The 11,828-nt window shown below is 52.0% G+C and overlaps 2 protein-coding genes across 2 annotated transcripts in view; both read left to right on the top strand.

Annotated features, from left to right (window-relative positions):
* The first annotated feature begins 1,664 nt into the window (after window positions 1–1,664).
* Window positions 1,665–2,468, top strand: LOC144148313 (uncharacterized). The gene has a single exon (XM_077679866.1). The coding sequence runs from the start codon at window positions 1,665–1,667 to the stop codon at window positions 2,466–2,468; it is 804 nt and encodes a 267-aa protein (XP_077535992.1).
* Window positions 2,469–4,377: 1,909 nt separating this feature from the next.
* The window catches only part of LOC144148312 (uncharacterized), a 29,401-nt gene continuing 21,950 nt past the window's right edge, over window positions 4,378–11,828 (top strand). The window contains exon 1 of the mRNA XM_077679865.1: window positions 4,378–5,178. Within this exon, the coding sequence (XP_077535991.1) occupies window positions 4,378–5,178 (801 nt within the window). The remainder of the gene's footprint in view (window positions 5,179–11,828) is intronic.

Raw genomic sequence — 11,828 nt, 5'->3', positions numbered from 1 at the left:
AACGAAAAACCCCAGTGCGTGTTTCTTCTGCCGGTCTAAGAAACATGCGACTGAGGCGTGCAGCGCTTCATGAACAGTAGCAGAGAAGAAGAAACGACTATCTAGCGCTAGGCGGTGCTACCGATGCACTATGACTTGCCATCGTGCAAACGAGTGCCGGCGGAAGTTGGTATGTGAGACATGTAAAAGCAGGCATGCTTCGACGATGTGCGATCCCAATTTCCAAGCGAGGTGGAGCGACAAGTTGGACATGAAAGTCTCTGCGGCTACAAGGCCAGTGAAAGAAAGCGGTGCGCCTTGGACTGTCGTCCCAAGCTGCCAACTTTACGAGGACGTGCACTTACAGACTTTGCGTTGCTGGATCGTCGGGACCAACGAGACGTCCTATGTCAGAGGCATTTTCGACGGAGGCAGTCAACGTATGTCCGTCAAAGAAGATCTCGTAGCGAGGTTGGGATTGAAAGTCGTCAGAGAGACACGCATCGCCGTGAACACTTTCGCATCGGATGCATCTTGTCGTATTAGGAAGTGCAAGGTAGTCCAGCTTTGCATACGTAGCCAGTTTGATGCCAGCGAGTACACCATCGAGGCAATAGCAATGCCGACAATTTGCCACGACATCCCTGCTACTGACATGGAATGCGGTTTCGCAGATCAGTTGCGGAGGCAAAGCTACAACCTGGCAGACCAACTGACTGTGCCTCGGGGATGTGCAGAGAAAGCATTAGTCTACTGATAGGATCGGACCAACTATGGAAATTTGTGAGCGGCGATATAATACGCAGCACGGAGGTGCAAGGATTGGTCGCGATGAAGACCACTCTTGGATGGTCTTGATCGCTATCTGCAGTAACGCCTTCTCGATGTCTGCTGACATCGGTATTAAGTACGATCTGAAGCGAAGGAGAGCTGAAGTAGATCCGGGTTCAGGTTCGGGCCGGTTTCCAGACAGCCGTTCAAAGATATCTCTCCTTTGGCGTGGGAAGACGCATCGAAGACTACCCGTAGCTTCGTTGTGAGTTAGTCCTCGCGGATGACTTCTCTATGTGGCATGTAGTAGGAATGCCCGTCCACAAATTCCTTGTCATGTACAACTTCAGCATGAACGGAGACAATGTATTGACGAATCGCAGAATCATATCTCTCGAGCAGTCCTTCTGTCTTTGAGGTGCGTCGCATCAGATTTCGTAAACGGTTTAGTTCGATGCCGTAGTTACCTTGCAGCAGCTCGATATCCGGTTCCTTACAAGGCACGGCTACCTGATACCGAGTCCAAATCTTGGTGATTTTTTCATTGAAAACAGACAATGTGTCTGCTCTGCCACAAGTTTCTTCATCTGGCGCTACACCCATTGCGTCGAGCGACCAAAATCCCTCCAGGACGTCGTGCTCCACTCCTTTAGCTTCTGCTTGCACGCGCATAACACAGACCATGAGCTCGGATGTTCCATCCACGAAGCTTGTTTTCTTAAGAGGACCTTGTAACGTCCATCCAAGAGTGGTCTTGACCGGGACCAATCCATGCACCTCCGTGCTGCGTATTATATCGCCGCTCACAAATTTCCGTCGTCCTTCTCGTCGTCCTTCTCCGAACCGCACCCAGGAAGACAACGCGCGTACCGGGCTACCTACCAAGCGAGTAAGCCAGACTTTTTCGCTTAACAATGGACCGGCTGAAGGCGAAACACGCTGCAAGGCGAGCCCAAGCGACAAAAAGTTTGACCGAGGCGACAGCGCTCATCAAGAGCGGCTGCTCGGACCGGCTCGCACTCCGAAAGGTGCTGGACAAGCTCATGGCTAGCCCCGAGGAGCTAAGCAAGATCGACGCTCAGGTCGAGGACGCGGTTCCTGTCGAGGAGCTGGAAAAGGAGTACGAATCGGCGGCCCATTACAACGACAAGACGCTCGAGGCTCTGACTCGGCTTACGTACGGGCTAGAGGAGCTCGGTGTCAGCGACACGGCGCAACCTGCCCCCTCGGCTGCGGTTAGCACGCCGCAGGCCCCAACGACAGTTCCATCTCCGATCTCTGGAACCCGTCTGCCCATGCTCACCATCCAGCCCTTTCAGGGAGACGTGTGTAGCTGGACGTCGTTTTGGGAGCAATTCAACGGCGCAGTCGACACCAACCGGGCTCTCACCGCTATCGATAAGTTTTATTACCTCCGAAACTACTTGTCGGGTGAAGCAGCAGCTGCCATCGCCGGGCTGCCAACAACAGAGTGCTCTTATGAAAGGGCCGGTCAGCTGCTGAAGGACAGGTTCGGCGACAAGAGCCGTGTCATACAGCGGCATTTTCGAAACCCCCGCGAACTACAGCCCGTGACGTGTGACTCGGAGGACGAGGAGCTATGGAGGCTTTATGACTGTGTTCAGCTGAATGTCCGCTGCCTAAACGTAGTGGTGTACCCACAAGCAGCTTCTCGGCAATGCTGTACGATGTTTTGCTGGAGGCGCTGCCGAAGGTAATCGTCTTGGCATTCAACCGCCATGGACGTCTTCAAGGTGATACGCAGGGAGCGGTGCCTTCTGCTTCAGTACAGGCAACCAGTGCCAAAGTGTCTTGCCAGAAGCTACCGCAGCCCTTGAGATATGTATGGATAGAGCTCGAAGCAAGGGAGCACAATGTTCCAGCGACGTCCAACTCCATCAGCCGCGGTTACAGCAAGAAGCACGTGCCCTCGTCATCAGTCCTGCATACATCGCAAGAAGCGAAGAAAAACCCCAGTGCGTGTTTCTTCTGCCGGTCTAAGAAACATGCGACTGAGGCGTGCAGCGCTTCATTAACAGTACCAGAGAAGAAGAAACGACTATCTAGCGCTAGGCGGTGATACCGATGCACTATGACTTGCCATCGTGCAAACGAGTGCCGGCGGAAGTTGGTATGTGAGACATGTAAAAGCAGGCATGCTTCGACGATGTGCGATCCCAATTTCCAAGCAAGGTGGTGCGACAAGCTGGACATGAAAGTCTCTGCGGCTACAAGGCCAGTGAAAGAAAGCGGTGCGCCTTGGACTGTCGTCACGAGCTGCCAACTTTACGAGGACGTGCACTTACAGACTTTGCGTTGCTGCATCGTCGGGACTAACGAGACGTCCTATGCAAGAGGCATTTTCGACGGAGGCAGTCAACGTACGTTCGTCAAAGAAGATCTCGTAGCGAGGTTGGGATTGAAAGTCGTCAGAGAGACACGCATCGCCGTGAACACTTTCGCGCCGGATGCATCTTCTCGTATTAGGAAGTGCAAGGTAGTCCATCTTTGCATACGTAGCCAGTTTGATGCCAGCGAGTACACCATCGAGGCAATAGCAATGCCGACAATTTGCCACGACATCCCTGCTACTGACATGAAATGCGGTTTCGCAGATCAGTTGCAGAGGCAAAGCTACAACCTGGCAGACCAACTGACTGTGCCTCGGGGATATGCAGAGAAAGGCATTAGTCTACTGATAGGATCGGACCAACTATGGAAATTTGTGAGCGGCGATATAATACGCAGCACGGAGGTGCAAGGATTGGTCGCGATCAAGACCACTCTTGGATGATCTTGATCTCTATCTGCAGGAACGCCTTCTCGATGTCTGCTGACATCGGTATTAAGTACGATCTGAACCGAAGGAGAGCTGAAGTAGATCCGGGTTCAGGTTCGGGCCGGTTTCCAGACAGCCGTTCAAAGATATCTCTCCTTTGGCGTGGGAAGACGCATCGAAGACTACCCGTAGCTTCGTTGTGAGTGAGTCCTCGCGGATGACTTCTCTATGTGGCATGTAGTAGGAATGCCCGTCTACAAATTCCTTGTCATGTACAACTTCAGCATGAACGGAGACAATGTATTGACGAATCGCAGAATCATATCTCTCGAGCAGTCCTTCTGTCTTTGAGGTGCGTCGCATCAGATTTCGTAAACAGTTTAGTTCGATGCCGTAGTTATCTTGCAGCAGCTCGATATCCGGTTCCTTACAAGGCACGGCTACCTGATACCGAGTCCAAATCTTGGTGATTTTTTCATTTAAAACAGACAATGTGTCTGCTCTGCCACAAGTTTCTTCATCTGGCGCTACACCCATTGCGTCGAGCGACCAAAATCCCTCCAGGACGTCGTGCTCCACTCCTCTAGCTTCTGCTTGCACGCGCATAACACAGACCATGAGCTCGGATGTTCCATCCACGAAGCTTGTTTTCTTAAGAGGACCTTGTAACGTCCATCCAAGAGTGGTCTTGACCGAGACCAATCCATGCACCTCCGTGCTGCGTATTATATCGCCGCTCACAAATTTCCGTCGTCCTTCTCGTCGTCCTTCTCGGAACCGCACCCAGGAAGACAACGCGCGGACCGGGCTACCTACCAAGCGAGTAAGCCAGACTTTTTCGCTTAACAATGGACCGGCTGAAGGCGAAACACGCTGCAAGGCGAGCCCAAGCGACAAAACGTTTGACCGAGGCGACAGCGCTCATCAAGAGCGGCTGCTCGGACCGGCTCGCACTCCGAAAGGTGCTGGACAAGCTCATGGCTAGCCCCGAGGAGCTAAGTAAGATCGACGCTCAGGTCGAGGACGCGGTCCCTGTCGAGGAGCTGGAAAGGGAGTACGAATCGGCGGCCCATGACAACGACAAGACACTCGAGGCTCTGACTCGGCTTACGTACGGGCTAGAGGAGCTCGGTGTCAGCGACACGGCGCAACCTGCCCCCTCGGCTGCGGTTAGCACGCCGCAGTCCCCAACGACAGTTCCATCTCCGATCTCTCGAACCCGTCTGCCCATGCTCACCATCCAGAACTTTCATGGAGACGTGTGTAGCTGGACGTCGTTTTGGGAGCAATTCAACGGCGCAGTCGACACCAACCGGGCTCTCACCGCTATCGATAAGTTTTATTACCTCCGAAACTACTTGTCGGGTGAAGCAGCAGCTGCCATCGCCGGGCTGCCAACAACGGAGTACTCTTATGAAAGGGCCGGTCAGCTGCTGAAGGACAGGTTCGGCGACAAGAGCCGTGTCATACAGCGGCATTTTCGAAACCCCCGCGAACTACAGCCCGTGACGTGTGACTCGGAGGACGAGGAGCTACGGAGGCTTTATGACTGTGTTCAGCTGAATGTCCGCTGCCTAAACGTAGTGGATGTACCCACAAGCAGCTTCTCGGCAATGCTGTACGATGTTTTGCTGGAGGCGCTGCCGAAGGTAATCGTCTTGGCATTCCACCGCCATGGACGTCTTCAAGGTGATACGCAGGGAGCGGTGCCTTCTGCTTCAGTACAGGCAACCAGTGCCACAGCGTCTTGCCAGAAGCTACCGCAGCCCTTGAGATATGTACGGATAGAGCTCGAAGCAAAGAGCATAATGTTCCAGCGACGTCCAACTCCATCAGCCGCGGTTACAGAAAGAAGCACGTGCCCTCGTCATCAGTCCTGCATACATCGCAAGAAGCGAAGAAAAACCCCAGTGCGTGTTTATTCTGCCGGTCTAAGAAACATGCGAATGAGGCGTGCAGCGCTTCATTAACAGTTGCAGAGAAGGAACGACTATCTAGCGCTAGGCGGTGCTACCGATGCACTATGACGGGCCATCGTGCAAACGAGTGCCGGCGGAAGTTGGTATGTGAGACATGTAAAAGCAGGCATGCTTCGACGATGTGCGATCCCAATTTCCAAGCGAGGTGGAGCGACAAGCTTGACATGAAAGTCTCTGCTGCTACAAGGCCAGTGAAAGAAAGCGGTGCGCCTTGGACTGTCGTCCCAAGCTGCCAACTTTACGAGGACGTGCACTTACAGACTTTGCGTTGCTGTATCGTCGGGACCAACGAGACGTCCTATGTCAGAGGCATTTTCGACGGAGGCAGTCAACGCACGTTCGTCAAAGAAGATGTCGTAGCGAGGTTGGGATTGAAAGTCGTCAGTGAGACACGCATCGCCGTGAACACTTTCGCGTCTGATGCACCTTCTCGTGTTAGGAAGTGCAAGGTAGTCCAGCTTTGCATACGTAGCCAGTTTGATGCCAGCGAGTACACCATCGAGGCAGTAGCAATGTCGACAATCTGCCACGACATCCCTGCTACTGACATGGAATGCATTTTCGCAGATCAGTTGCGGAGGCAAAGCTACGGCCTGCCGACCAACTGACCCTGCCTCGAGGATGTGCAGAGAAAGGCATCAGTCTACTGATAGGATCGGACCAACTATGGAAATTTGTGAGCGGCGATATATTATGCTGCACGGAGTTGCAAGGATTGGTCGCGATCAAGACCACTCTTGGATGGACGTTACAAGGTCCTGCTAAGAAAACAAGCTTCGTGGATGGAACATCCGAGGTCATGGTCTGTGTTATGCGCGTGCAAGCAGAAGCTAAAGGATTGGAGCACGACGTCCTGGAGTCCTTTTGGTCGCTCGACGCAATGGGTGCAGCGCCAGTTGAAGAAACTTGTTTCAGAGCAGACACATTGTCTTTTTTCAATGAAAAAATCACCAAGATTGGGACTCGGTATCAGGTAGCCGTGCCTTGTAATGAACCGGATATCGAGCTGCTGCAAGAAAACTACGGCATCGCACTAAACCGTTTACGAAATCTGATGGGACGCATCTCAAAGACCGAACAACTGCTCGAGAGATATGATTCTGCGATTCGTCAGTACATTGTCTCCGGCCATGCTGAAGTTGTACTTGACAAGGAATTGGTAGACGGGCATACCTACTACATGCCACATAGAGAAGTCATCCGCGAGGACTCACTCACGACGAAGCTACGGATAGTCTTCGATTCGTCTTCCCACGCCGAAGGAGAGAGATCGTTGAACGGCTGTCTGGAAGCCCACCCGAACCTTAACCCGGATCTACTTCAAGTTCTCCTTCGCTGCAGATAGTGCTTAATACCAAAGACAGCAGACATCGAGAAGGCCTTCCTGCAGGTAGCGATCCGAAAAGCGAACCCGGTCCTGTTCAGATTTTTTTGGTGTAAGGAAACATCTACTGTTCCTTTCGACGAAGATGCCGTGGAAGATTGGCGGATGACTAGAGTTCCCTTTGGATCTACAGCTAGTTCATTCATGCTCACGGCTACTATACAACATCACTTGAAGACGCAAGTTGATCCTGACAAAAGGAAGCACAACTGCTTCTGAAGTCATTCTACGTAGACAACCTCTTGTTCGGCGCCGATGAATTTGAAACAGTGGCTACTCTTTACATGTGCACAAGAGAGCTGATGGACGACGCTGGAATGCCTCTACTGAAATGGAGAACAAGCTGCAGGCAACTAGAGAAGGTGTTCGATTCCAACAGAGCTCATGCCTCCCTAAGCATTGAAAGATCTGCATCCCAGTCAAAGGTTCTGGGATTGGGTTGGTCAAAGGAAACAGACACCTTCATCTACAACCCGGAGAACATTTTTACTTTCTTGGTAAACGCAAAGGACACCAAGCGATTTGTGCTTCAGACCGTATCGCGGGTCTACGATCCGTTAGGGTTTCTCGCACCGTATGTAATCCGAGGAAAACTTCTGTTTCAGCAGTTATGGCTTATGAAGGTGGACTGGGACGAAGAGGTTCCTGTTGATATTGCAGATAAGTCACGTGACTGGAGAAACGAATTGATACATATGCCAAAGATCCAATTTACCCGAAGCATCAAGCCCAGAGTTGCGGAACCACGTGACATGCAGCTACATGTTTTCGTCGATGCGAGACTGAAAGCTTACGGAGCTTGTGCGCATCTCCGGGTAGAAGATGCCAGTGCCAAAGTGACTAGTGCTCTAATAGTAGCCAAGTCAAGGATAGCCCCTCTGAAAGCTGTCATTGCCACGACTAGAGCTAATGGGCGCATTGACAGGAAGCAGTTTGTTATAGTACCTAGCAGAATCCTGGAGCGACCTAATGACAAGAACGCAACATTTCATATGGACGGACTCGACCATAGTGCTTGGCTGGTTACATCGAACAACTCCGACCCTAGACGTCTTTGTGAAAATCCGTGTCAAGGAAATCCTGTCCAACACATCAGGCTGTAGCTGGCGACATTATCCAGGGGAAACCGACACTGCAGATGTACTGACCCGAGGGGTCTCCTTAGAAGCACTGGCTACCGACGTGCACTGGTGGCAAGGACCAGCTTGGCTGAGCAAGACCTCATAGAAATGGCCGGACATCATTCATGTACAGCCCCAAAGCAACAAAACCTCTTGCATGGAAGCCGCAACTCCTACAACACTTCACGCAGCGGGAAGCACAGTGCATTTAGCCACACTTATGGACCCCGCCAGGTTTGGCGCGCTGCGCAAACTTATCCGGGTTACTGCATGGATATTACGCTTTGTCTCCAACGTTAAATGCCAGACGAAGCAAGCTGAAGTCCTCTCTGCAGAAGAAATATTGGCAGCCATATATACTGGATTCACCATGTTCAAACGAAATCGTTTCCCAAAGAAAGAGGTTGGCAAAAGAAGGTCAAGGTCAAGGTTCGCCTTTGGCGAGTAAGTCATGGATAGCCCAACTACACCCATTTTTTATGATCATGGTATTCTCCGCGTCGGGGGAAGGCTACAAAACCTCACCGACAGCTGGGATGTGAAGCATCCGATGCTACGTCCAAGTAGACATCGCTTTACCAAACTTGTATATGTGGATGCCCATCGTCGAGTGATGCACGGAGCAGTGACGGCAATGATAAACAGCGTACGAGAGCGATTTTGGGTCCCAAGAGCACGACAAGCGGCGAAGAAAGTAATCAATCAATGCGTGCTATGCGCCCGGTTTCGCATTAAACCCATCATGTCGCCGTATCCACCACTTCCCACCTGCAGGGTGGAGAAGGCGAAACCGTTCGACACTAGAGCACTTGATTTCGCCGGACCGTTCTATGCGAGGTCGTCAGCGGGCTCCGACAGAAAGGTGTACATCGTACTTTTCAAGTGTGCTGTAACAAGAGCATTGCACTTGGAACTGGTCTCGGATATGTCGTCACCTGCATTCCTGTTGGCTTTTCGGCGCTTCATTGCGAGAAGGGGGCTCCCAAGCACAATTTATTCCGATAATGCCCTAACCATCAAGAGAACGTCTCGGGAGCTACAAAGACTGTGGGAAGTGATCAAACAAGACGACTTCAAGAATTTCATTGCAAATCAGAGAATTAGTTGGAAGTTCATAGTTGAAACGGCCCCATGGTGGGGAGGGTGGTGGGAACCGTTAGTCGGAACCGTGAAAACAGCACTCCGCAAAGTTTGAGGGCGAAGCTGCCTCTGCACGGAAGAACTTTCAACCATTCTGACCGAGATTGAAGCGGAACTTAATTCACGGCCACTCACATACAGTGAGAATGACGCAAGCGATCCTGTAGCCATCACGCCAGCACACTTGTTAGTTGGCCAGTCACTGGCTACGTTACATGAAGCAATGTGGAAGTCGAACGAGATGATTACGCACGATGGAAATGACTATCGCCAGCGCTTTCAACATCGACAGAAAATGATGGAAGATTTTTGGAAGCGGTGGAAACATGAATATTTCTTGCGGCTACCATCAGCGCATCGCTCGCCCAGGCTAGGAGGCGGACTCTTAGCCTTCAACCCAGCGTCCGGGCTAATTGCGACTCATGCGGCATATTCTCCCCTGGTGAGCCTGGGGAAACATTATTGCGTTGTTATTGCCCCAGCAACGCCACCGCCATGTTGGCCTTGAAGGCGTTATAATTGCCATGGCAACAATGCGAGGGCACGCAGCATGCGTGGGGGAGAGGTAATGCTCTCCCCTCTCATGCCGGTTGGATTCCTTCCCCCCTCCCCTGTGCCCCCCCCCCCCATTTCCACCCGGCAACCGCCGCCGCCACCCCGCTGCCTCCAACGGGCAAGCCTCGCTCCGACGGCACGAAGCCACGCCGCTTGAGCAGTAACGACGCCAGCTCGAATATCAGTTGAACACTTTATTCGCGTTACGTGCGCGAACGCAACGTGCGGCGAGAAACACCGATGACCAATACAACACAGACAAGGTTCTATATCTTCAAGCACAGCACACGCACGACACAAGTCCTATCCTTCAGCTCAGCTTCACGTGCGGCATACGAACGACGTTCTCACCTTTTGCTAACAGCACTCAAAGAGTCTTCGCGTTACGATTCACCCTGGTGTTCTTGGCGTCCCTTTTGCAGCACCGTAATGTCCGAGGGAGCACATTGAGCACATACGAGAAATCGCCCACTACATGAGACGCGCGTCGGCCTCGCTGCTCGCCGTGCGCAAGCAGCAACTGCGGTGACCCTTATCGCGCATGCGCGCCCCCAGTCGCGCCGGAGAGAAGCGGAAAGAAAAAAAAAATGAGAGGAGGAGTGTTTTCTCAGCGCGACTGCCTCTAGGCGCGCAATAATAGAACCGAAACTAGAAAAAGTAGCATTGGCCTGCCCAGGCATCGCTCAACAAATTTAAAGGTCGCCTACATGTGCTGGTCGACGTTCCTAAGACGCCCAAGGTATCCTGACCACTAGCCAGGGTTCAAGAAGTGTACCTAGGCACTGACGGATTGTTTCGAGCCTGTTCAGTGCGGTTGCCAGGAGGCAAGATCATCAAGAGGCCAGTACAGAAGCTACGCCGTCTAGAACTGGATCCCGCCACACTTGAGGCCCCGAAGGATGTTGGAGACTAGCGGGCGACGAAGAAGAGATCGTGCGCTCAAACGGAGCGTGCACTACTATCATTATCATTGTAACTAAGTCATCGCCATTAAAAGGGTCGTTCGATCAGGGGTCCCAAGGCTTCGTTTCTTGGCGGCGCATCTGCAACAAGGTGTCCGATCCGCAACAACCATAGCCCTCGTTCGGCCCCATTACTCCTGGCGGCAATACAAGGCATATGCCATGGATTGTATGCGGACAACAATACTATATGTGTAGAAACTTTCTAATCATCATCGCGGCACCGATGAGAACATCATCATCGGTGCCCGAAATCTCTCGTGAGCAGCTCTCGCTCGAGCTGCTTCGTCTTTTCTCCATCCGCCATCTTGTTAATAGAACCACCATCGCATCACCGGGACGTCTCGGCCCTTGGTCTCTCCTCTTATTTTATATGGTGCCGATAAACCCGGGAAGAAGGCCCTATTGCGATTCGGAGTCTTCCGAACTTCGGCCTTTTCGAGGAGGAGGACCCCTTGATACCGACGACGGACCGGTGTGATGGACTGAACCGGTGGTGGTATGCGAAAGTGACCGAGGCGATGGGCGGACGAGACGACGACGGATCCTCACCTCCGACGAACCCCTCGATGGGCGGTGATTCCTTGAACGGTGAGGGGAATGCCGCCGCTGATCGCGCAATGCAAGACGCAGTAACTTTGATGTGTGACCAGAGTAGTCTTGACAATACGATGCGCCTTAACGAACTGAAGACGAAAAGAGAAAAGGTGCGGCTATACGCTCGTGAAGTACGCAGAAACGCAGAATCCGCATTACTGTTGACTGTAATGACGAGTGGTGTTGCCGACAGGTTGAAGGAATTGATGCGACAGCTACGGAAAACAGAAATTGTATTGAGAACGTTGAATGAAGAAATCGAACCGTTTATTCACAGCGACTCCCTGGATGAGGAATATGCCACCGATGTAGAATATCAAGATGAAATAACTCATGTCATGATCCGTATCTACTATGAACTGAAATACAAAAGGTACGACGCCGCAAAACCGAGCCAGATCGACGAGATAATAAATTCCTCTACAGACTTCAATGAGTTTTGCACACTGACAGAAGGATTATATGACCCACTTCATGTGAAGAATTTCCAAGAAGCCTCTGCGATAGAAACTTTGCATGTGCCACCGTTCCTACCGCAAGAACAGCGTGACAATGCGACAA

This window comes from Haemaphysalis longicornis, unplaced genomic scaffold (genome assembly GCF_048455015.1).
Source record: "Haemaphysalis longicornis isolate Haplotype H1 unplaced genomic scaffold, Haemaphysalis longicornis Haplotype H1 scaffold_8, whole genome shotgun sequence".
NCBI classification, from domain to species: domain Eukaryota; kingdom Metazoa; phylum Arthropoda; class Arachnida; order Ixodida; family Ixodidae; genus Haemaphysalis; species Haemaphysalis longicornis.
Note: the sequence above shows the minus strand (reverse complement) of the source record. Positions and strands in the feature narration are given on the sequence as shown.

What these genes read in the sequence shown, in the direction of transcription:
- LOC144148313 (XM_077679866.1), top strand. Translation starts at nt 1,665, where the DNA reads ATGGACCGGCTGAAGGCGAAACACGCTGCAAGGCGAGCCCAAGCGACA.